The 26,886-nt window shown below is 43.1% G+C and overlaps 1 protein-coding gene across 1 annotated transcript in view; it reads left to right on the plus strand.

Moving 5' to 3' along the window:
- Positions 1-26,181, plus strand: part of tesk1b (testis associated actin remodelling kinase 1b) — a 38,928-nt gene extending 12,747 nt beyond the window's left edge. The window contains exons 3-11 of the mRNA XM_050067092.1: positions 8,945-9,066; positions 9,230-9,278; positions 12,589-12,735; positions 14,234-14,316; positions 20,473-20,563; positions 21,715-21,798; positions 22,825-22,911; positions 24,045-24,141; positions 24,219-26,181. Of these exons, the coding sequence (XP_049923049.1) occupies positions 8,945-9,066; positions 9,230-9,278; positions 12,589-12,735; positions 14,234-14,316; positions 20,473-20,563; positions 21,715-21,798; positions 22,825-22,911; positions 24,045-24,141; positions 24,219-25,342 (1,884 nt within the window). The 3' untranslated portion in view covers positions 25,343-26,181. The remainder of the gene's footprint in view (positions 1-8,944; positions 9,067-9,229; positions 9,279-12,588; positions 12,736-14,233; positions 14,317-20,472; positions 20,564-21,714; positions 21,799-22,824; positions 22,912-24,044; positions 24,142-24,218) is intronic.
- The last annotated feature ends 705 nt before the right edge of the window (positions 26,182-26,886 follow it).

Here is a 26,886-nt window from a genome sequence, read left to right on the forward strand (position 1 = left end):
ATATATATAATATTACAATGTCTGATGTTAGTATTAAACAAGACCAAAATTTCAAATAATGAGGTAAAAGTATGTGAAAGTAATCCCTGTGAGCAAAACCTTAAGCGTCAGACTGTTTCCAATTGTTTTTTTCTACACTGCTACATGTAGCAATATGCTAACCCCAGGAAACATGTCATTTTGGTTGCCAATATTGTTAATTTCTCCCCNATTACAATGTCTGATGTTAGTATTAAACAAGACCAAAATTTCAAATAATGAGGTAAAAGTATGTGAAAGTAATCCCTGTGAGCAAAACCTTAAGCGTCAGACTGTTTCCAATTGTTTTTTTCTACACTGCTACATGTAGCAATATGCTAACCCCAGGAAACATGTCATTTTGGTTGCCAATATTGTTAATTTCTCCCCAACTTTGGATCCTGTTCCCACTGGAACATGTCCACTTGTCTTTAGAGGCTTCTATTGATGATTTTTCACATTATAAAGTGCTGCTATTCTCCATTACAGTCATTCCTCAGCTGCAAGTACACTGCTACATGTAGCTACATGCTTTTGGTTGTCGATATTGTTAATTTCTCCTCGATTTTGGATCATATTCCGGCTGGAACATGTCCAATTGTCTTTAGAGGCTTTTATCAATTATTTTTTTACAATCGCAAGTACCGCTATTCTCTAATACAGTCATTCCTCAGCTTCAAGTACATTGCTACATGTAGCTACATGCTAATGCCAGGAAAACATGTAATCATGTCCAGTTGTCTATAGGCATTTCTTAATTATTATTATTTATTTATTTTACGGTTAATGTACGGCTATTCTCCGTTAGTCATTCCGTAGCTTCAAGTACACTGCTACATGTAGCTTCATGTTAACATTGGTAGAAACATGTAATCTTGGTAGCTGATATTGTTAATTTCTCCCCGATTTTGGATTATATTCCCACCGGAACATGTCTGCTTGTCTTTAGAGGCATTAATTGAGGATTTTCTAATGGTAAAAAGTGCCGCAATTCTCAGTTACAGTCATTTCCCGGCTACAATGACGGTGCTGAGACCTGGGTGAATAAAGAGAATTGGTTACAGTGTTTGAGGTGGGGCCCTGTTCAATCCATTGAAAGCTGTGGCATGAACCCAAAAAAATCTACTTCTGTGTGTAAAATTACCTGGATATTCTGCTTTTACATTGTTCGGCCCAAAGAGCAAGCACACTTGAGACTTCTGCTGGCCGAGTTGGCTACTTCTGGTTTAGATCTCCACTAACTCGAATGGGGATAAAATGATTTAATCATGCAACTCTGCTAGACTTTCAAAATGTTATCTGAAGAAATGAATAAAATCCCAATAGTAAAAAAAAAAAAAAGGTTATAAACAAACCTGTATCCACTAATTTACAGACGTGTCTTTTGCAATGTAAGTCTATGGGAAATAGTCTTTTGTGGCTCAGTGGCACCACATGATGGACCTGGAAGGTGTAATTTTACACTGACCTGTCAGAGCAGACTGGACTTTTCTAGGAGGGCGGCTTAAAGAGACGGGCTTTTAAAATGGAGCCTTTCAGACAGGGGGTAAATACAGGTGTCCCAGCACCGATGATGAAAATAAACTGTTGTTTTGAACATCAGAGCTTGTAAACATGCTCCAGTAGAAACCAAAAATACACCTGAAAATGAGCATAATAGATCCCCTCTAAAGAGTCGGTTCACTAAAATCACACATTTTTTTAATCTATTTGTGTGAAGCCACACAGATTGTATATTTCTTTTGCCCAGCTTTTTATATCTGTCTCTGAAATGTCTGCCTCCACCCTGATCCAGTGGAGGTGAATTAAAGTTGTGCAACATGACATTTTAAAGATTCAACAGGGCCATCTCCTCCCAGAAACTGTGTCCTTATTTCTCTGGGTAATTCAAAGATTTAAGATTCTGGGAAAAGCACTCCAGCGATTTGAGGTATCGCACTTGCAAGACGTTGAGGAGACAGATTTTTAAGAAAGGATGATCAAAATCAAACCAGCAGAGTCAGAGATATCGAGACTTTTAGTCCTCTCCCCTGAGTTTCACACTTGCTCTAGTCATTGTAAAAATTGGCAATATGAGACAATATAGAAAGACATATTGCTCCTTGCTTCTGTCCACAGGAGGCACCTTCCTGGGTGCCACCGCTCTCTGTCTGCATCGTACATTTGGCACGGTCGCTGCCTGAAGGGTCTGAGCTGTCTTCCCTCTCTGTCTCCACACTGTTGCCCACTCTCTGTCTGTCTCTGTCCTCTTTTCTTTTTCATCCTCCTCTTCGTCACCATCGTCCACCAGAGCATGACTATCTGAGCAGTTGAATGTAGGCTGTCTAAGTTAATGATAATGTGCGTCCCGTTTCTCTTTCATTGTGGATATATGTGTCTCGCAGGTTACGCCACATTTTCTCTACTGCTTCTTGGTCAAACGACTCTTCTGATAGATACGGAAAAATTGCAGAAAATTTGATCTGTACCCAAAACTTTAATGATGGACGAACATTTCGGAGTCGGTACCAACAGCATAGGCTTCACTTTGACATAGAGCCTATGCCGTGTCCTACGCTGTAGCCTGACGTGCGCCTTCCCAGACATGTAACTACACTTTGCGGCGATGCAGACCACTGTGTCTGTTCTACCCTCTCTGGCTGGCAAATGCCCACATATATTCAAACTCCAAGTTTGTAACACAGGCTTTGTGTAATTTAGACCTGCTAATGGGAAACTTCTACTCACTTTTCCCTTCATTTAAAGAACAAGCAAATAAAGAGTGAGCAACAGGTCACTGATGATACACACGTATTCTATGAACACGAGTGACCCCTCATGTTTAGACCTGTGTACGTGTAAGAGCTGTGGGGGCGTGGTCAGCCCAGTGTTGTGCAACAGCCCAAGTGAGTCGTTGTGTGTCAGCTTGTCTGCTACCTGGACTGGTAGCCTCCTGGATCAGGTTGTGTTTCGACCACACAGAGGGGGGGACCTCCCGGCTCGCTCACTGATGGACCCGTCTTGGCAGGGTGCATCATTTCAGTCGCCTGCACACACACATTCACACTCTTTTTTTTTTGCTTTTCATGCTACAACTGAGAGCAGAGCCTCAGGAGGCGGCTTAAGCCTTGAGCTGTTTTGTAGGAGCAGCTAATTTTCTCAGTTCTCCGACACACACATACTCAGAGTGAGTGGAGTTCACCCCCTCGGGGGACTTTTCACTCACAGTGCCTTCACACGTCAGCTCAAAGCTCGCTTGTCAAATCGGTTGAAACTTTCCTGTTTTTGTCCTAAAATGTTGATTCTAAGGCAAATTTTTTGCTTTAGTCTGGATAAAAATGCTGCAGAAGTTGCACATTTAATGATGATGGTACTTCTCCTTTTGAAGGGTAGATGCTATTTTTATGTGCCAGGCTACAGACGGGTAAGACTGCAGAGTACTTTATCATGTAAATACCACAATGACTCGACTGTTTGCAAAGCAGAACAGTATGATCTAAATGATCAGCAGAGTCTTATGGTGACAAAAAGAGATTTTAAAGTAGTCTTGCTGTATTTGCCTCCAACACGCCCATCGTTTAGCAAGACATCCTCAGTTATGTTGACATTGGGAAGTTGTGAAGTGACCTTGAAATCCAGGAGGGAAAAGATGCCTGTAGAGTTGACCAAGTGTCCAGAGGCAAAGTCATTCAGCTGTGTGTGTGTGTGTGTGTGTAGTCAGTCGTTTGGTCACACTCCACCACAGCCCACCCCTGTAACACTGCAGTAACGTGTGANTGAAATCCAGGAGGGAAAAGATGCCTGTAGAGTTGACCAAGTGTCCAGAGGCAAAGTCATTCAGCTGTGTGTGTTTGTGTAGTCAATCGTTTGGTCACACTCCACCACAGCCCACCCCTGTAACACTGCAGTAACATGTGATTTGTTCTGCAGACTTTTTCTGCAGAGTTTTCTCTCGGACACCTGAAAAGTGTCGGAGATACAAAATAATCCCATACATGGTGCAAATTCAGGCCTGTAGCTACCACTTAGGACAGAAAGGTCATGTCCTTGATATTGTTTCTGGGAGCTGGGATGTTTAAGCATCCTATATTCTGAATTTCACATGTTTTTAAGGGTTGGTTCAGAGTCAAAATCCTTAAATTTGACTGTATACAGGTAGCAGGATTTGTTTTTTTGCCAGTGGAGTTGTATTCCTGGCATTGCTGGAAATGCTTTGAAACAGCATTTTAAGCAATTGTGTATGGAAATATTGGCTACAATATATTTTAGTAGTTAAATTATTATGGAAATCGTGCAAAAAGGAAAAATTGGTGGACTCCTTCTGAATGTTTTTCCTGTATAGAGAATACGAGGCGGCTGGCTTCATCAGATGTTGTGCTGCCTCCAACTCTTGACAAATCTCTGACAGGTGTCTTGATGGAAAACATTATTTGGTAGTTAGTGTTGCACTTGGTGGATTTCTGTCAGTTGTAACTGCAGTTGTGGCATAACGTTGATGTGGTGAAGTGCTCGTAATCAGCACACTGCACCGGGAAAGGCACTGCCAAAACTTGACAAAGAGGAAGACAAGAGCCGTCTGTTTTTGGACCTCGGCAAAGCGGGGGTGTCTAAATCACTAAACACAAACACTTCCTGCCGTCATTAGTCTAAATAATTTGGCGCAGGATAGCAGAATATATCAGTAGTGTATCAGTATTTGTGGTCATGTTCTCAGGCACTTAACCAGGGCATGTTGTGCGTAACTGCAGTACATTAACAGATATTACAAGGGTCGCTACAGAACACTGCTGATGGACGTTTTATTATCCAGGAATTCACATTTAAGACACAACTATCAATGTGACAGTTGGGCCACAATTAATAGATAACAGTTGTTGTTTTTATGCCTCCTGGCCTTAGATGTGGCTGAAGGCATTGTTTTTGGGTTATCCATCAGTCTGTTGGTCAGTCCCATCCTTTGGAACGAGATATCTTAAGACGACTTGAGGGAAATGGTTTTGTTGGTCAAAGGTACAAGGTCAAGTTCATTGTGACCTTGGATCTGTCTCATTCTCGTGAACGTGACATCTCAAGAAGGCCTAAAGGGATTTTTTTCTAGCTTGTAAAAAGTGTTTTCTTGAGCCAGTTGAAGGCTTGGTACACTTGCACAGGATGGCACCACCTTCGCTTCATTTTTAACCCAGGAATAACCCCGGCTCAATATTTCCAAAATCATAGCTACAGCCCTGTGCAATCTAACTGATGATGACGTGACCTGTGCTAATATTATAACACAAAAAAATAATTTGTAGATTCAGTTTGTTTTTGGCATCTTTAAACTACCCGTCTGGACTTTGTGAGAGTGAAACACATTTCCCTGCTACTACCATCTTCATATTTTCTATCTAAGGAGCCTGAACTCTTTTAAAAGCACAAATCTTTTAAAGGTCTAACACATTTCTCTTGCCCTTGTGTGCATCCTCCATCTGCAGTCTCTGACACGTCCTCCTCCTCCTCCTCTTCTGAGTCTTACTGTGCATCAGTCTGCCCTGCCGGGCCGCCGGCTAATGACAGACATCGCTGCACATGTTGGCTGCACGGAGCGAGAGCAAAGGATGCCTGCGACCTTTCCTCTGCTGACAGCAGCACTTTACAAGGCTGAGTGTGTTTTGAAGGAGAGCTTTAGGGTGTGTCTGGGCCCATGCATGTGAGCCCATCGTGGGTGTGTGTTTACTCTGACTCTGTGTGTGTGTGTGTGTGTGTGTGTGTGTGTATAATTGCTCCATATCATGGGGTAATCTTGATGTAGGCGTGTACATTGGCATTCCAGTGGCAAGTCCATGGAGATGACCAGCAGAGTGGTTGGCATAAGGAATTTGGAAAGAAACACCACACATACCTCATGGTGGCTTTGCAGGGTTCAGCTTCTCAGCTGCCAAACACACACATACACACCTGAGAGCATGTTGCCCAAGCTGCTGACACACTCTCAGCCCTTAATAACGATGAGTGAGAGGTTGTTTATGTGGAAGCTAAAAACTGTCAGGGACAAAACAGTCGGGTGAAACAGCGTTGCAATTCCAACCCGTGCTGCATCAGCAGTTGGCTCACGTTTGCACTGTAACCTGCCTATATGAGCCAGTGTGTGTGTGTGTGTGGCTGTGAGAGAGTGCCAGACAAGCATGTAAGAGTTTCTTCAGCTGAGTGAGAAGGCAGATGTGTGCGGGGAAAAAGCGGACAAGTGTGATGTAAATCCACAGCCATGCACAGAGCCCCACAGTCCTGTTTGCCAGATAAATCTGTGCTAATGGAAGCAGGAGGAGACTGTGTGTGTGTAAAGCAACCTCTTAATCGGCCGCAGAGCTCCGTCTACCAGCCTGCAGGAGTGTGCCTCATCCTCTAATGCTGTAATAACAAAGAGATCAGTCCTGCAGCCCCTCCACGCTCCTGCTGCGTGTTTAAATTTCTGCTCCAACTTCCTCTACTGCAAGAGGAAGCAACTACTGTACACAATTATGTGTGTGTGATTTACATGTGTGCAACCATGCATGTGTGCAGCACTTTGCCACAGGCTGAAGTCCTCAAGTGGCTCAGTGGAGACGGGATTTAGTGCCGCGGCGGAGATTGACTCCCATTGACTGGCCATTAAGATGAGGTGTGTGTGCTGCACTCTAGTCTGCTCTCTAATAGGCTTTGTGGTTTTTTCCATCACTGCTCTGATCCAGAGCCCAGCTGAGATCCAGGCCAGTGTCACACCGACTTCAGCTTCAACACTTCTGACTCCAGACTCTGACCCCTCACACACACACTCTCTCTCCCCTCCTCCCTCACCCTTTCATTCTTTCATTACACACTCATCATGTCACTAATGAAGTCACAACCTGAAACCCTCCCCTGCCGGATCAACTTTATTATTAGCTCCAGGGGAATTTGGTTTGCAGTCAGGCATTAAAAGCCTGATTGCAGATCCTGAATGCAAACAAAAGTGTGGCCCGACAAGCAGTATTCAAAACATAAGATTGTACCCTGTCTTTTAAGAAGGGTTAGGTAGTCTGTAAGTTTGGCAGCATTACCAAAATGTTGCTTTTTCCATACCTTGATTTTAGTAAATCTAGAAATCTAGAAATTTAGTACAGAAAGTACTTAAGTTTTAAAGGTATTTGGGTTTTAAACCAATGACCAGGGTTGTTTCTGGGATTTAAGGACACGGGGGGCTTAGTCCGATGCTTTAGCATGCTAAAATGCTCAACTCAAGATTTTTAAAATGGCTGTTTCTTCAGGAAACTCACTGCATTTACTAAGGGAAAAACTTAGATGGCATTAGCATGGTTATTGTGAGCATTATTGCAGAGAGCTGCTAACATGATTGCAGACCCATTTTGGATAGTATCAAAAAAAGAAGGCGCATGTAGGTTTCAATATGTAGACATACTTGGGCACGTAGTAGCACTACAAATAAATCAAAATTAAAACTAAGCTGGGAAATTTTATTTTGGCATCATTGGGCAAAAGTTGCTATTCCAGTGTTGGTAACAACGACCTACACTGCAAAGCAATCCAAAAAAGGAAGATGGACTTATCAAAAAGAGTCTGACAAAAAATATGTGTCCTCCATCTCACTCCCCGCCTCTACAGACCACCTCGCTGGGAGAGGAGTTGGCAGCAGCTCAGGAGACGGACATCCAGTCAGTGGCTGCAGCAACATGAATCCAGCCAGCACAAACCCCATCTCCAAGTGATTGGACAGCTCTGACTCCCTGGTGGATCAGCAAACTTTCTGTTGCTGCCCTTACACAGATTAGACCGAGCCCCGTCTGCAGCCCACTGTGAAACTAAGTGCTGGGGGGGGTCTGTGCTGGTTGAAGGTCTGACTCCTGAAATGCTGCCTGCTCTCCTCCCCGGGGAAGCAGTCACAGCAGCGGGGAGCAAGACGTAGGGACTGTTGGGTGGATAATTCTTTTATTTGTGGTCAGAGACAGAGAGAGAGCTTTAAAGATGCTTTTGTTGCTGTTGAAGGTTTGTTCAAACACAACTGTGTGACACAGGCTTGCAATTGAAATTATGGCCAGGTTTTAATATATATACTCAAATGAGCACCTAATTTATAACATTAAAACAATTACAGATAAGGCCTGTAAACATGTTAAATCACACAAAATGTACCAATACAAAAGATACGCTTCAGGGCATTTATAATAAAAGCAGCATCTTTTCTTGTTGCATAATGATGGAGCTCTCACCTTCCCTCAGTTTTACAGTATCTAACATACAACACTGGGTTTTCTCACCCCAGTCACAGACACACACTATTAACACAGACAAACTGACATGCACAATGTTAACACACAAACTAACACACACAGGCAGACAGACTCACAAACACCTCTGACTTCTTCCCTCGACACTCTGCCAGAGATTTTAGTGCTCGTCTGCTGCCTGTGTGCATTTCTTCTGCAAGTCAAACTACTTGCCAGGCAAATATGCACTAACATGTAGCCTGAGGGGGGGGAAGCATGTCACATCACCATGGTTACCATACCAGACGGAGCCATTGCCATAGCAGCAGGTTGGGGCACATAAGCAGCCAAAACAAATGAAGAAACTCAGCTGGCCTGCGAATGTAAAGCTCCACTCAGCAGCTGGTCGTAGTTTCATTTCATGACTTCAGATAGTGTTCACTGATTTATGTATCTATAATGAATCATCATAAATGCCTTGCTGGCTCATATGTGTCTGTTGTACTGACTGTGAGGTTATTTCTCTGGAAAGTGGAACAAGCATTAATTGCTCCATAGTTGTTGTTTTTTTTTTGTTTTTTTAAAAAAAAGTCTAGCTTCTGTTGCTACATTGCTTAATTTCCTTGGCTTCCCGATTTCTTCACAGTGTTGAATCTGCAGTTTTGAAATCTTTCAGTGTCAATAGTTGACCAAAATTAAAATATTTTTGTTTTTTGTGTTGCTTGGTCCAGGTGCAGCATCGTGTGTCGGGTCAGGTCATGGCTCTGAAGATGAACATCCTGGCCAGTAACAGAGCCAACATGCTCAGGGAGGTCCAGCTCATGAACCGACTATCGCACCCCAATATACTCAGGTGACTGAGACGTTTGATTCCCAACACGCCTTCCTTGTTTTATTTTATTGTTTCTGTTGTATGGATTTCTCCCAAAAAGCCTTGACTCGTCATGAAATGTATTTGTGTATTTAGAAACTGTTCTCCTTTTTGTTATTTAAGTGTGTGTCTGCTCTGCCTGCAGGTTTATAGGAGTGTGTGTCCATGAGGGGCAGCTCCACGCGCTCACAGAGGTAAGACGCCGATTAACCTGCTGCTGTCATGACGACAGTGACAGCATTCAAGGAGCCAGACTTTGGTGTCAGTTCTATTGGAGTCAGTGGGGTGGGCACTGCAATTCACACTATGACCCATCATGTCTTTGTTGTGTTAGGGTGCTTTCAGACCTAGAGTTGTCTTGCTTTGGTCCCCATCAGGGACTAATTTTGTAACATGAAGTAAACAAAACGTTGAAGAAGAGTACACTTGCAAGATAAATGCGACACTTTCTAATGTCACAATGGAGGGACAACTACGCAGGTTGATTTTAGCGTCCCTGACCGTGACCACCTCTTCAAGAAGGTCTCGGTCCGGTTGTTTTGGTTCGCACCTCAATGTGATTGCTGTGTTCACACCTGCCCAAACGAACCGCACTGAGGAGGCAAATGAACTTGAGTTTGACTGAACCGAACCAAACAGGACAGGTGTGAAAGCACCCTTAGCTTTGACTGAAAAATCCTTCGACCAGATTAAAAAAACACACAATGCGTGAAGCTTACTGATGTTTTTTAATCTAAACATGAAAGTTTGTGTGAATGTGAAGCTTCTCTGTAGCAAGTTTTCCTTGTTATTGGTCTCTAAACAGATCATGGTTCTGTCTTTTAGTTGCAGCTCAGCCTCTGCTATGATGAGTTCTCGTGATTTGAAGTGCCTGCCCCATTGACTCCAATAGATACCAGAGTCTGGCTCTTCTGTCTCTGTTGTCATGACTGTTCCTTCTTTTATATTGTACTGTTTATGTTTGAACCATTAGCCGTACCTGGAATTAGACACCACTATTCAGCGGTGCCATTTTTGGTACTCTGCTCTCTCTGTAATACCAAAAGTGTATTTTAAGTTGCAAAAAATAAACCCCAAACTCCTGAATTTCAACACTGCAATTTATATAGAACATTTTCATTGTCTTTAGGTTAGACATGTTGCACTGGCCAACTTTGCTTCTCACATTACAAATATTGCAGCAAGTATTATCCGCGTCAAGTTTTAAGAAGTGAAACCACACTTGTGACTGCTTTTGGCTCACCATTGCCCTCTGTGTCTAAACCACAAGCATATGAGATGCTTTTTTCAGTTGCACATGTCGCAGAACAGATCTGCTGTCATTTTAATCGATGCAGTTGTCAGCATTGGCTCCATGTAGCCTCGCATCGCAGCTGTGACCTGAAACTTCAAGTTTATTTCTTCAGCCAATGTCATGTTTTTTGCCCTCGACCACATACTTGGCATGCACATAAACACTACGCACTGTGCTCTCAGGATCTGAAATTTGGCACGAATGATTTTACATGTTCGGTTTTCAGCCGTAGTGATGGTGGCCAACCAGTATGTATCAATCACAATAAATCTGTAGCAGGCGAAATCTCAAGCTTATCTTATTTTTATATGAAACAATGCTATAAAGTTTACTCTTATTGTTCTCCCATAGTTTTCTTTTTCAGACCAGTTTATTGGAGTCAAACTAAATGTACAATTTAGTCCACATTAATATATCACATTAATGGTAGACCTGACATTACAACAGTCACGTCAGCCAGCAAAATCGACAGGTCATCAGACTATCGCAGGGCTGACACATAGAGACAGACAACCATTCACACTCAAGGACAATTTAGAGTCACCAGTTAACCTGCATGTCTGCAGGAGTACCTAGAGTAAACCCACGCTGATACAGGGAGAACATGCAAACGCCACACAGAAGGGCTCCCCCACCTTGGGTTCAAACCAGGAACACACTTGCTGTGAGGTGACAGTGCTAACCACTGCGCCACTGTGCCGCCCAATGTGAAGTTTCACTCTTGAAACACCAACTCCAGTGAGCGTACTACTTAAAAGTTTCTTAGATCCTGTTGTTGCTGTAAACAAACAAAAGAAAACTTTGAAAAACTGAGATGTGTTATTGATTTTTGATTTTGATTCCTAAAGCGGTCGATCATCTCGTGGTTTTTCTAAAACAAACACGTCTCTCCACGTGAACTCCATCTCAAAAACATCCACCACTGTCTGACAGTCTGACTGCGTTACACAGACTGAGGTCAGGCAGTTCGTGACATTTCACCCGACTCTTGCGTGTGATGGGTTGACCCGGCGTTACCATGGTAACTGAGCTGCTCAACAGTGAAAAGGGGATGAAGGGGGGGATTTGGTGCTCTGCTGTCTGTAATGGTAGTATTTATGTGACAGGTCGTCGTGTTGCATTGATTGAAAAGGTCAGCAGGTTTCAGACGCGCAGGGGTTAAATATGACCGGGTTTTAAAAATAATGAACTGGTAATAAACGGGTGTGTCAGAGGTTTAGCTAATGGGCAGTGAAATCACTTTTATGGTTCAGGAACTGACCTGTCTATAGGGCGATTAATCAGTGAGCCTGTAAAAATGCCAGAAAAAGGGAAACTCCGGTCGCCTTGTGGTTTAGATACAGTATATACCATTTAACCACAAGGTCCCTGGTGACCTTTGTTTCATGTCACACGTGTTTCCTGTTTTTATATCTATATCTCACAGAAAAATGCACGTGTTTTAAATATTGCAAGGGGCAAGTCCCCTGTCGCATTGACTTGGCACAGAAGTATTGGTTGTTGTGACATCCCTAACTTCAGTGTCGCAATATTATATATTAGTGATACTTAATTGATTTTAAATTAATAGTTTATCAGCAAGGATTTGTGGTAATGGCTCATTTTGAATTGTGTTTACACCCCCAGCCATTAGATCCGTCAGTGTTGTAATCTGTCTTCAGTCATTTGACTCAGCTGCTCCAACATAACAACATATCGCTAGTGTAAACACAAAGAACACGGCCCTAGGAAACAGGCAGAATCATAAAGGGCACACTACTATCAATGGCAGTTTTCCCAGAAATAGGTTAAAGAAATCAGAGTATATCACCTTGCTTACATCGTAAAGTATTGAATCGTGGCATTTGTATCGCCCGATTCTTGCAGAAACACAGTCCTTGTAAATCCTCACATTTTAAAAGATGCAGCCAGCAAATACTTGGCATTTAGAGTGATTGACTAATCCTCTCGGCAGCAGTGATTAGTCACGTCACCTTCAGAAGAAGCAGCAAAATAAACTGTGGACTTAAATGAATTAAACAGGACCATAAAAGAATGTAATGTGTATCTAATCTGCATCAGTGAGACATTTAAGTCCCAGACTCCCAAAACAATAAGTGCAGCAGTTTTCATATCGACATCCATGCAGTTTCTAAACAGAATGACCTCATTGTGCTTTGATTTGTGTGTTTGTATGTTTGTAATAACTCCTCCTGTCGCTGTGTGTCCAGTACATCAACGGCGGGAACTTGGAGCAGCTGTTGGGCAGCGACATGTACCTGTCATGGAGCGTGCGGATCATCCTCGCCCTGGACATCGCCCGGGGACTGAAGTACCTGCACAGCAAGGGCATCTTCCACAGGGACCTCACCTCCAAGGTGACGACACAAACACACATGCATCAGTGCCCACATACAGCACACACACACACATCACTGAACAACAGGGAGTCTCGGCTCATAAGAAACTACACTCACTTAACATATGGATTTTCCACGAGAACATGAAGTCAACACACTGGTGGTGTTCAAACAAACATGACAGTCCTGTAACTGGAAACCATTTGATGATCTTTTGCTTTTTAATGGAGGTTTTGGAAACAGTAAAAAGCTCTGGTGCAGATTTAGAGGCTTTGCAGGTGCGTCACAGATCTGCAGCCACGTCAACAAAAAGGGTCTTTGGGAAACGTTGCAGATAAATTCAGTAAAGTGCTGAAGGGAAAATGAATATGCAAGTTATGTCAGGCTACTGAAAGAGAAAGTAGGAAAGACTCTTAAGTAGCCTCCAGCTAAACTGACCTGAGACAGAAGTTGTCCTCAGCAGCAGGCAGCTGATGTTGATATGCTAAGAAACTGAGGTCCTGGCTCGCGCCTATTTCTCACCATAGATGTTTTCCAAGACATATTTTAGTGTACTGTTTAGCTGTAAAATGAGTTTAACAGTCGAGCTGAAACAAAGCACCGCCCACCAGCTCTACCAACTTTTTCATTTTACTAACTAACTGCTAAACAGTACACTAAAATATGTTTCTTAAAACATTTGAGGCGAGAAATAGGCAGTGCAGCAACAGAGTCTTGATTCACAGTTCACGATTGATCGCCTCATGTACAAAGGCTATGTCCTTACGCAGAGGCTGCAGGTTCAATTCCTACCTTTGGCCCTTTGCTGCATGTCATCCCCTCTTTCATCCCCCCTTTCATGCTAGAGGTGCCCTATCCAGTAGAGGTAAAACCCCTAAAAAATAATTTCTCAATAAGTAAATGAGAGTCATTGGCTCTGATTGGTTGTTTTGGTGCAGTGGATTCTTGTACATGCCATTAGAAGCACTACGAGGAGGAGGAACATGATTTTTTTTCCACACATCATCTGTCTCATGAGCCTCTCTGTGGATGTAGTGACAGTAGCAGCAAATATGACACCAAGTTATTTTTATAAACTGCAGCTTTAAGTCGAGCCTGACAGTTCCTTACACAGGAAAGAATGATCCCAGTCACTTCTACACAGGGAGGCGTTCAGCTTAATAACTAAACACTGGTGTGTGGACTGAAAAAGTTGGATCGGTGCATCTGTAGTTTAAATTTACAAAGTCTACAAAGGAAATGTTGACAGGCTGGAAACTGTTGGCTATTAGCAAATCAATTGTGGAGATACTGTGGTGAAGTTGACATGGTGAAATAATCATAGTGGAAAATGGCACAGAGACCGACCATCTCTGTTCACTGCAAGCAAACATCAGCACTTCTCAGCTACGGTTGCACCAGAGCTAAAAATGAAAAGCTCTGCACAATACAATCTCACTGTTGAAATACACACACTGGACACACACTTAACAGCAGTAATAGTGATGTGTGTGTGACCTCTGACCCCTCTGTGCAGAACTGCCTGGTGCGCTGGGAGGGCCGCGTGTGCTCGGCCGTGGTGGGAGACTTTGGCCTGGCGGAGAAAATCCCAGATTACAGGTCAGTCCACTCATCAAAACCTCTATCAACAGTGTGTGATTACATAAGTCACACTCAATAAATCACATTCCTGCACTTCTTCCTTTGTCTTATTCGTCCCTCGTGCCATATCTGCCTGAGTGAACGTCTCCCACAGCTTCTCTTTTCCCTCAGCTGAGACACCATCACACACAGAAAGAGACGCATTACTCACTGAAGCACAGACGGGTTTTTCCAAAGTATGTGTGTACTGAAGGCGCATGCTGCCTCCCCGCCGAATTTTGTGGTTAAACGCCCCCCTCTGCACCACCGCTCACTGTTTGGGGAACTTTTATTAATATTGTGAAGCGTCATTTCGATGCTGCCATGACGCACTCCGGACTCTGTTGCCGTCGTGTCGTTGAGTCCCCTCCCCTGTGTTTGCAGCTGTGTGTTTTTAATATACTGTGACATTTATGTGGCATATTTTATTCATCGTCATAAATTCAGCGGCGGCCTGTACTGACTATAAATGACCAGCAAAGTTACAGCTGGCCAGATTTATTCTCTTCAGCTGGTTCTCCAGTAACATCATATCTCCCACGAAGGAGGGTGATCAAATTATTAACTCAAAGGGCAACTCCATTATGTATGTATTTATTTATTTATTGAGGTTTTTATATCATTCTGGAGTTTCCCAGTAGTGTTTTTATGTTTTTAAAATACAAACAAATACTTTTCATCAAAGTACGTTCTAACATCAAAATGATATTTTCCCAAGCCCTTCTAGAAATATTCCCCCATGTGACTTGACGTAGGTTTGTACGATGTCCATTTTGGCAGCTATTTTAAATTTAGTCTCAGTTTTTAGCCAAAAATGCTTTTTAGTTATAGCCATTTTTATCCCTGATGACCCCTTTTTATACAGAGATCACACTGTAGGGCTGCTGCAAAGTCTGTTCTTTACATCGAACCAAACAATATTGGCATCATGCAGCTGCAGTGTGTGATTTAAGACAGCATGCCAACATCGCAGAAAGAGGTGTGACCTCTAGTGTGACATAACATATGCGTCAGCAGCGTTTTATGAACAATAACAATGGCATTAATGTGGCAGTAACAATCGTTTACTGTCCCTGTTATATGGCGGCTGATCTCATTCTCAGCTTGGAGGGTAAGGAGCTCCAGGACCTCATTGTTTTCCCAATTTGCAGACATTTATGGCTGCTGTTCTTCTTTGAGTTAGCCGCTAACTGCTATCAGTTGCTTTTTAAATCTCGCGTGTTGGGTCGCACGCATAACATGTCGTCAAAACATCACACTCGTGCTGCCCATGATCCCATCCTGCTGGCTGTCCCTTTTACACAGACGTCTATTCGGCGCTGTTACTGCCTCTGCTGCCGGCTTAAAGGCGAGACAACTCTATCTACCTGTTTGGCGGTTGTAGCTTTTAAGCCCAGGTCAGGCCAAAAAGAGAGAAGTTGCAGTGGTTTGGAGTGACCCGCTGGGCAAATCGCTGGCGGCTAGTTTTAGAACGTAACTTCTAAGTCAAAATGACCACAGACGGCGTGTTCTCTTGCTGCGGCAGGTGCTCCATCCCTGCCAAGCCCTCTGTTTCCATCCTCACAGTGTGCCAATGTCAGACGGTGGGTCGCTGCTGCTGCTCGCTGTATGTGCTTACACCTCCATCATACACACACATTCTCATTGACTAATTGTTGCTGCTTACTTATATCATTGTGGCATATTCATTATGAATACAGTCCATTTGATGCTCGTTTTGTTTGTTTTTTGCCGTTTCATCACTACTACAAATGCAACTGTTGCCAGTATCTCACTATCACTATCCTCATTCATATTTTAAGAAGCCACAAATTATATTCAGCCACAAAATAAACCTGAAAAGCTGGAAATCAGAACAGAAGTACAGAGAGTTGTTGCATAGCGATGATACACCATCTCATCTGGTTGCATTGGTGTGAACCGCTAGGTTTTTAGAACGTTGCAGAATGGTGTGTTGAAAGTAGTTACATGTTTCAGCTCATCTCGTCAGGAATCTTAGGTCTGAACTGGGCTTTAAACAGAACGACAAGGCGGCGTAACAGTGTGAAACTGAGACATTGGAGCTGCTCCATAGACGATGAATTGGGAAAGATGTTGTAGATGACACTGAGAGCACCCGGGGGAGTGCTCTGAGTATATGGGTACATTTTCTGTTTCAAAACTGAGAACACTGCAATAGATTAAAGCTCATTTGGGGATAAAAAAAGAAAACAACCAATCTGTGGGTCCATAAAATCAGTCTCCTGTTCATTGTCTTCATACCTTATGACATCAGAACTTTGAGACTCACTTCTCTGGAGTCTGGCTTTGAGAGAGAGTAGCTCATGTTCACAAATATTGACTGAACTTTCAGGCCATGGAAATATCATGTTGGTCTTTCAAAATGGAGATATTTCACTTGACACCACGAGGTACTTGACTTCAGTAAACATTATTTTTCTTGTCCCCAGTTTATCTTGACATCACTTCCCCTCAGCGTCCATATAAGTCCACGAAGTTTGTCTTCTTTATGAATATTGTTTCTCCTTTAATGGGTCAGCAGTCAGGCAGTGAATAAATAACAATATCGAGCTTTAACTGGCAGGCAGCAGCCAGTAAGTCTCCTGCCCACACATGTAAAGACACACACTTGACACACAGTTAGCTCTTCATCCTCCCCTCCTCGCGCCGTCTGCAGTCATTTAGTAAACACTCAACTCTCACTGAGACGCCACAGCTGCCACTGTAACCTGTCCTGCCCTTTTCTCTGTGTGTTGTGAGTGTAGCTAAAAACAAGGCTCAAGCAGCACTTCCCTATGAGTGTGTGTGTCTGTTACTGTGTATCTTTGCATACCTGCACCTATCAAACATGACGCCTCTGTTTGCTCCAGCCTCTGTTTCAATAGCAGCTGGTGAATTGTGCTTCCGTCGTATTCAAGGGCATGTTTGCTTTTATATTTAAGTCAAACACTTGTATCCTGTAGCCGAGCGCTAACAGAGATCGGGACGATGTTGACAGCCCCTCTCCAATGTGTGTGTTTGTGTTGGAGTGCTACCGCTGTGCTTGTGGCATGGAGGAAAGGAGGGAGGAGGGAAGGATGGATGGAGCGAAGGAGAGGAGATGAAGGGGGTTGGGAGAAGCACTCCAAATAAGGTCAAACTATTCCAGTCCTCCTCCTTTTGCTCTTACTGGATCTCTGCTGCCCCTCGTATTACAACTTGTCTTTCACTGTCCCATCATGCCTCTGGTGTCGTCACCTCTCTTTCTCTTCATTTGTGAGTTTTCTGTTGAGCTGTGTGTCCTGCGTTGCCTTCTGCGCTCTCTCTGTTTTCTCACTTCTGTCGGTCCACTTCTCCAAATGGTGTTTACGTTGGGAGCCGCGACCGTTTCGGCTCCTCGTTTCTCCCTCTGCCATCACTTGCCTCGCTGTGTTTTTTGCAGTATCATAGCCCACAGTAGCAGATGGAAATAGCACAGAAAGGAAGTATCTGCCAGCAGTGTGTGTGTGTGTGTGTGTGTGTGTGTGTGTGTGTGTGCGCGCGCACGCGCGCGTGTGTGTGTATGTGTCTGTGAGCACGTTGTCCTTGCACATTCTTCTTCCTTCCTTTTTATTCAGCTTAAATTGCACAACGATATCTCGACATAACTGAAAAACACTGCGGTTTCTTAGATACAGAGGAAGTGCACATAAACACACGTACGCTTACACTTGAGAGCCGCGTTTCACCCCATAAAACCTCTCTGTGTGTCTCTCTTGATTGGGTTCTGCACTGATGAAATGGAGCGTGATGCCTGTTTTACTTGACTGTTCTTGTCCAACCATTTGCTTATCTGTCATCGGCTCTTACAAATTGCAGCTCTCCTGGGTGAAAAATATGTTTTCATCATTTCTCATGCATCACTGTCGGGTCTTTGTTTGTTTCCAGACTTCACACAGCAAACACATATCTGCATATTTGATGTAGTTGTTGACCCAAAGCCTTTTTTTTTTTTTTTTTACTATAGCAGCAACTACATAATATTTTTATTATTGACTAAATCTGCAGATTATTTTCTTGATTAATTCTTTAGCCTTAAAAAAAACTGTCAGAAAATAGTGAGAAACAGTCATCACAGTTAAAGTCCAGGATGACGTCTTCACATTGTTGTCCAACCAACAGTCCAAAACCAGAACATATTCAGTTTAATACGATGTGCAACAGAGCTGCACAATTAATCAAAATATTATTGAAATAAGTTTATGGCAATGCAACATCCAACAGTGGTGCTACAGAGACGCCCAGCCTGTAAGTCATTGCTACATGCAAGGAAACGTGCAAAAAATCACATCATCTTCATCATTTTCAGATTTTTTTAATTTGAAATGAAATGCAAAAAATCCAATTCCTCATATCACAATATTTCTGCAAATAATCACAATATGATTTTTTTTTTTTTTTTTTTTTTGTATGCCTCCGTGCTGGTGATAGCTGTAGCCAGAGGCATTATGTTTTTGGGTTGTCCGTCCATCCCATTCTTGTTAACATGATACCTCGCAAATGCCTTGAGAGAATTTCTTTAAATTGGGCACAGACATCTCCTTGGACTCAACAATGAATTTTTTTGATTTTAGTGGTCAAAGGTCAAGGTCACTGTGACCTTGTATGTCTCATTCTTGTGAACATGACCTCTCTTGGGGAAATTTCTTCAAATTTGGCACAAATGTTCACTTGGACTCAGCAATGAACTGATTGGATTTCAGTAGTCAAAGGTCAAGGTCACTGTGACCTTGCATCCATCTCATTCTCTTGAACATGATATCTCAAGAACACCTTGAGGGAATTTCTTGTCAATCCAAGTGGACATAAATGTTTCTACAAATCAAAATCACATCATCATTTTCAGATTTTTTTTGTGTGTGTAAAAATGAAATGCAAAAAATACCATTCCCAGTAAAATTGCAACTCATATCGCAATATGAATTTATAATTATTTTTTTTTATCTGTCTGTGCCAGCGATAGCCATAGCCGGAGGCAGTATGTTTTTGGGTTGTCTGTCTGTCCCATTGTCTTGACCACAATATCTCAAAAATGCCTTAACTGAATTTCTTCATATTTGGCACAAACGTCCCCTTGAACTCAACAATGAACTGATTAGATTTTGGTGGTCAAAGGTCAAGGTCACTGTGACTTTGTCTGTCTCATTCTTGTGAACCCGACATCTCAAGAACACCCTGAGGGGGTTTCTTCAAACTTGGTGCAAATGTTCACTTTGCGCTAACTGGATTAGATTTTAGCAGTCAAAGGTCAAGGTCACTGTGACCTTTTATCCATCTAGTTGGCGTGAACACGATATCTCAAGAAGGCCTTGAGGGATTTTTTTCAAGTTTGACGCAAATGTCCACTTGGAGTGAAGAATTAACAGATTGGAATTTGGTGGTCAAAGATCAAGGCCCCTGTGGCCTCACAAAACATGTTTTGGCCATAATTCAAGAATTCTTGCACTAATTATGACAAAACTTAAGACAAATGTCCGATTGGTCCTAATGATGAAGTGTTGACGTTTTGTATCCCAAAAGTCAAAGGTCAACTTCACTGTGACATCATAATGTTCTCGATTAAACACTTTTCTGGCCATTTTTCAACATCATATCTCAGGAACAGAAGAGGAAACCTTTGGTCAGATACTGAATTGGTGACACTAATTTTGGGTGTCCGTCTTGAAACTGTGCTGATTGTATAGATCTTTTGTGCTGCTGAAGATGGAAGATGTGTGTGAAGCATCCATGGTTTCACAGATATGGATGTAAACTTAAAGAGAATCTTGACTGATGTGTGGAGGCAGACAACTGCTAAGGGCATATTATATTACACAGTCAGCTAAGGCATGCAGCCTTAGCTGACTGTGTTATTGTCCATCTCTGTATAATGATCAGATTTTAAGTATTGAATTTGATGTTTATTATATCTGATCCCTATCAGATAAACTAGTGTCTCTTCCTTGCCTCCTCGACTCGCCTTTCAGAAGTGAGAGACTAAGACGTGAGGAGAGGAGACAGGAAAGGAATCGAGGATGTCCAAACTGAGACAAACTGAGAAATGAGACGAGAAGTGTGTTTAACATCCTGTTCCCTTCCCTTGCTCTGTTTCTCTCCTCTTCCCTCTTTGATCTGCAGTGAGGAAGAGGACCAGGAGCCTCTGGCTGTCGTCGGCTCCCCCTACTGGATGGCCCCGGAGGTGCTCAGAGGAGAGGTGTATAATGAGAAGGTACTGACACATCGCTGTCTTCATTACCTGTCAGCTGCAGGTTGCTATAAAAGTTCAAGGTCCACAGTGGGTGTGATGAAAGACTGTCAAATAAACCCAGCACGCAGGTGGTGAAGTAAGGCAATAAATTCTTAATAAATCAGTTATTATGTTGAAGGCAAACAGGAATTCAGTTATGTAAGAGGTGAACTGCTTGGCCTGTATTATTCTCTCCAGCTAAGTGGACATCCTGATTGCCTGTTAGGGTTACATTTAAGGGGTGATGAGAACATTTATTGTGTTAGGGTCTGCCAGGGCTCACAGGAAACTACAAATTAGTATAAACCACATCCAGACTGAAGTGCTTGTTTTAGATTATATTGCAGTTAATAATACAAATCCACGTAGTTTGCATAATCAGATTTTCAGGCCATCATGTCAACAATAAAAAACATTAACTTTACAAGTTACCAATAAAGCATTCTTAAAGTTAGAAGACATCAAGTACACACTCAAAGGGTCCTCTCAAAACTTTATTAAGACATGGAGTCCCTTTGTGGACTTATTTGATTTGCTACAGGAACTCCTTGATAAAGAAGACGGTGGTACCTATAAATGTTGCATGACAGCAAAGAGTCACATCTCATACCGTTCCAACCCTAGTTGCATGTGTGTTTTATGTTTATCTTATTTAGCATCAACTTAGTTAGCCTGGCAGTGTGTTCTCATGCCAGTCTCATTTGTCAGAATCAATGAGTGTGTATGCATGGACAGGAATAAACCCTTTAAGATCGGGGTTTGGGGGTATCCAGTTTATGTATTTGAGAATGTAAACAAACACCATATTCCATTAATGAGAAACCTGAATATGCCAGCTGGAATACTGGAAACTGGGATGTGTATGGGGAACATGAATAACCCTGTTTCTCTGTGCTCATGTGAACCACATATTTCAAATATGATCATGACCAGGAGAAGCCTTATGGACGAGCTATTCATGTCCATGTAACTGCACTGATAGATGGGTTAGAACTGGAAGAAAGAGTTAGACGTTAATGACCCCAGAGTGTAAGGACCCAAGTAAAACACAAGCTCTCTCCCTGTTTTATTTTCTCATCTTCATCCCTTGATGTGTATCTCTCTTTGATCGACTCATCGTCCTCTCTCTGCAGGTGGATGTGTTTGCCTACGGGATCATCCTGTGTGAGATAATTGCGAGGATACAGGCCGACCCTGACATCCTGCCACGCACTGAGGTACCGATGACAACACTGTCAACATCAATGATTCCCTGCTTTCCCTTATCATCACATACTCATCATCTCGTACACTTCTCATGTCATATTGAGCCCTTTATTATATGTCTTTTAGGACAGTTTCTGTATTAATTTACGGCCTGAAGTCTGTCAGTATTACAAAAGCACACGGCTGTTGTGCAAGCAGCAATGTCAAAATGACTTTGCGCAACAGTTTCGCCATGCCAGACATCATTTTTTAAAATTATATAAATGGTCTTCATCTGATTTTGGAATCAAAGTGCTGATTGTCATCTTCAGCAAACAGGAAGCTGACTTTCTTATCTTGAAAGAAGCTCGCATGTCCCCAAAATGTTTCTGCTAAAGTGCTAAAAACAACTGACAAAACACTTAGCGCCTTATGATCTGTATATGAAAAAGACATTGTATATACAGTGTGAGCAATAAACAGTCGGTATCTACAGTAGGAACTGCTTAATTTTTGCACATTGAAATGCAGAGACAAAAACAGGAGCTGCTCACAGCTGCAAAATAACTTGAAAACAAATTGCAGATGGTGATAAATGGCTCCAAAACCATAAAGCATTAAATTTAATGAACATTTTGCTTCCTCTTTCTGCAGTAGCACTCCACATTTGCAGTTTGATTGACATCTGTCAGTGCACGTACCGACCACTGCACCATTTCTTGTTGGCACAAATGGTGCATTAACAGCATACATAATAATAAATTACTGTACACAATTAGTATGTAGTGTGGATGTAGGACACGATGTCAGTGTTAAACCCACTCTGACAGCCTTTGAAGTTATCACAGGAGCATTTCTCCCCCTTGTGGCTGTTTGATGGTACTGCAGTTGAAGCCCCTTATAACTGTCTGACAGTGGCAGCTTACCTCAACATTTTTCTTTCATGCCATGATATTATTAAAGGAAATGCTTTCAAAACAATCTATATTTCTGATTAACCAGAGACAAATAACACTGAATATGAACCCTCATGTGTAAAATCCTTGGTTTCTGTGCAGGACTTTGGTTTGGATGTGGAGAACTTTAAGCAGATGGTGGAAGACTGTCCTCCTCACTTCCTGCAACTGGCCATCGCCTGCTGTAACGTAAGAAACACTCATCTGACACACACGCACACAGTCACACACACACCCTGCCTTCTCAGTTTATTCCACTGTTCTCTTCCTTGGTGCAGGGTCACTTGCATCCTTTTTAGTGATTTCATGTTGGTGAAAAAGTCTCAGGTTTTACTTCATGTCAGCTCAAGTTTAGGTGCATTACCATAAGGCACAGCACAATTCAACTCAACAGCACCATGCTCTAAAATGGTGTCCCTAAAATGGGGGTAAGCTTACCCCTAGGGGTGCTTTGGAGTACTGCAGAGGATACATGAGGGTTTTTTGAAATGTTAATTTAAAAGATATCTGTCATGCATAATTCCTAAAATAACTCTATCACGAAGTTGTAAGTGCAGCTCATCAAAAAGATGCAGTTCAATGCAACTACAGTGTCATCTTAGTGTTATTGCATACTAACAAAAAATGTGTTTGCTATGAATTTAAATGGATTCTGAACATTTGAGATTCAGCATTTAGTGTTTTTCAGTTGCGAGGTTGTTGTTCAGTAAATCAGACACTGATGGAGCAGATCTGTATGGTACCTTTTTTATATAGGCTTTTTTCCCCTACCAAAATGTTTTGCATTGGTGAGGGGACATCATCATTGACATCACTGGAAAAAATTTGAGAACTAATGACTGTTGCATAAGACTGCAATGGTTGTTGTGTATAGTGTACCTAATAAAGTGACGTTTGACCAAGAATCAGTGAAGAAAATGTGGCGGCAGGACACAGGAACAGGGCGCACAGAATCATTTCATAACTCCGATAAGTACTGTCAGCAGGTCAGATAGTAAGGTTCAGGTGGATGATGTTCATTTTGTCTCAAGTATTGCGAATTTTTGCAACAAATAGAACAATAAAACACATCGGAATTCATCATTTTTTCGGATGACGGATTAAAAAACACATCCAAAGAAAAAGGACTAAAGTCAGGAATGCTGCAAGGGCTGAAGTTATAGTGGGAGAGTTGGCATCCATCCACCGTCTAACATCCAAGCCAGGTTTCGATGTAATGGATGATAAAATCGAATTCTAAACTGACGATGCTCTGCCTCCTCTTTCCTTCACACTCTTGTTCAGTGTGTTGAATTTTCTTGTTGGTTTGTCCCCTTTTCCAGATGAATTCAGAGGTCCGTCCATCATTCGCCCAAATTGTGGTGGAGCTGGAGAGGAGACAGGCTGAGCGGAAACAGAAGGACGAACCAACAGTCAAAGGTGAGTCATGGAACCCTCTGAACTGTCAGCATGTTTGTTTCTGCAGGTTGATATTAATCACCTTATTTTCTCTAAAGCTGTTTCTCCAGCAATCGGCCCTCTGCGAAGACGATCCCTCTGCCTCCCGTCAGATCCTCGCCTCTCCCGCAGCAAATCCGACATGCTCCACCCTCCAGACACGCCCCCCTCTGCCACCATGGCAATGCCTGCTCGGGTCAACCCCTTCTCTCAGAGGGAGGACCTCAAGGGCGGCAAGATCAAGCTGTTTGACACTCCCAGCAAGTCCGTCATCTCCCTCACCTTCACCCTGCCACCTCCACCAGACTGCGATGACTCCTCTGCGTCTGAGACGGATGGCGGTGAGCTACCGAGGAGGCACAGGCGCTGCCACTCGCTGCCGTGTACACCTCCTCCGCATCTCACATCAGCACCGAACACTGTCCTGACCGAGGAGGAGTCCACGTCTGAGGTAGATGCTGTAAATGGCGAGATAAACGGAGTGAGTGAAAAAGAGAGACTGCTGGGAGAGGAGGAGATCAGGGATGGGAGCGAGTCTGATTCAGGCATTCCTCTGTCACTTGAACCTCTGTCGCTGGACCTGCTGGACCAAGAAAAGGAGGAAGAGGGGGAGGAGGAGCCCATGGACTGCGCCAGCTCCCCGGACACACAAAACAGCAATTCATCTCCTTACTCCAAACTCTCCCTGCCTCCATCACACTCCTCCACTCCCCTCCAAGCCTCCACCCCGCCCTTCTCAAATGGCTGGGGGTCAGCCATCTCCAACGGGCCCCCATGCCTGCCTCCCCTCACTCAGTTGGATAACAACAACGTGGTCGTGAGTAGACCCTTGGGATGGAGCGACACTGCCACCAACGCTCCCACCACAACCAATAACAACGGTTACCACTCCCCATCCAGCGACCCCGCTGGTTCGTCCCCTTTCGGCTCCGGCAGCGGACACTCCCTGGACCAGGAGGAGGTGATCTCCTGTCCTGGCTGCTGCCTCGCTGGCCTTCGCTTTCCCTCAATGTGTCTCAGAGCTCCACCGCGCAGAAACCCCTACAAGAACCTAAACGGGGACCATGCAGCCTCACGTGGCCTGCTTTGTCCGGGACCCAAGGGCCTGCCGCCCTCTCCTACCCCCACAGCCACCACCACCAGCCTGGAGCCGGGACTCGCCTTGCCAGGGGCGCAGACATAAACCTCCCAACACCAAAAACACACAGAAAAGATGTGAGGAAGCTCTGCACCAAAAGCTCTTCCCTGGAAATTAAGTGGGCCTTCTTGGAATTTGCACAGATTTTAACACAGCAATACCCTGCTTACTTTCCAGACACACTTTTTGGTGCAGATGGATTTACGAAAACACACTCCAGACTGGCTTTCTCTGTAAGAGCTGTGGGACAAAGAACTTGTTGCATGTCGCCCTCTGCTGGGCTGAGGGCGACATGTGGATCTGACTGATGATCGGCAGTGTCCAGGACTGTTCAGCATGTGAACACTCCAGTTTGGAGCACAGTTGGTTGGATCATGTATATTTGCAGATGTAAAGATTCTCATGACTGCTGATACTGATGATGATGATGCTGAAATGAGGAATGTTAAGCTTAGTATTATTACTGCTGCAATGATTTTTGATGTTTGGTGCTGTTTCTGAATGAACGGGCAGTTTTTGCTTTAATGTCTTTAATTATCAAGAGGGTATATGGTGCACTGCTGGGCTGTGTGTGTCAGTGTGTAATATGGACATATGTGAGTGTGTGGTGGATTCAGTGTGAGAGGCTGGATGTGTGTGTGTGAGAGCGATGTAGGGTAAGAGAGTGTGTGCTGTACACCGTCCGTTTGACCTTTTTTTGTTGCTGTATGATCTCTATTGGCCCTTCTGGTTGCCTGGTTAAGCACTTCAACTGTATTACTGTTGTTAATAAAGAAACTATTGATACTGTTATTACCTTTGGGAATGAATGGTCAAAGACCTGCTTAAGAGATGTACAGATTCTTATTATTTAAAGATGGCATTGAATAAAAAGATAGAATGCAGCCATGTTCTCCTGCCTTTTTTTTAGCCTTGATAGATCCAGGAAAGGTTTTAGTGAAGTGTCTGGACAACCATTTGGACTGACGATGAACTATACTAACTATGGTGATCTCTTAGCTTCTCATTTAGTACCATATTCACATGAAAAATTGCAAATTACCTGCGAATTATCTGCAACACTTATTATATTCCTGTTAGCCCCAGCTGTACTTAGTGCTTAGTGTCAATTAGCAAGTATCAGCATGTAGCAGTGTTGGTGAACATGGTGAACAGTACCTGGTCAGCATGATATATTAGCATTATCGTTGTCAGCTGGCAAGTTGATTTGGACATTTATCTCGCTGGCAAGATACGCTAGCATGCTAGCAAACTAAACAAGGATAGTTAACATCGTAAACAAAGCTGTTCAGCGCTAATATGTTAGCATTATCCAAGGAGTTAGCATTCAGCTTGTTGACTTCACACATTAGCATGCTAAAATGCTAAACAAAGATGTTAACATGGTGAACCGGTCAATGTGTTAGCATTGTCATTGTGAGGTGTCATGCTGATGTCAGCATTTAGCCCATTGGCATACAACATGCTAGCATGCTAACAAGCTAAAAAAGGATGAACATGATAAACAGTCAGCATCAATATGTTAGCATTATCATTAGGAGCTAGTATGTTGCCTTTACCATTTTGCTCACTATATAGCCTACAAGTCA

The sequence above is a fragment of the Epinephelus moara genome, chromosome 17 (assembly GCF_006386435.1).
Source record: "Epinephelus moara isolate mb chromosome 17, YSFRI_EMoa_1.0, whole genome shotgun sequence".
Classification (NCBI taxonomy): Eukaryota; Metazoa; Chordata; class Actinopteri; order Perciformes; family Serranidae; genus Epinephelus; species Epinephelus moara.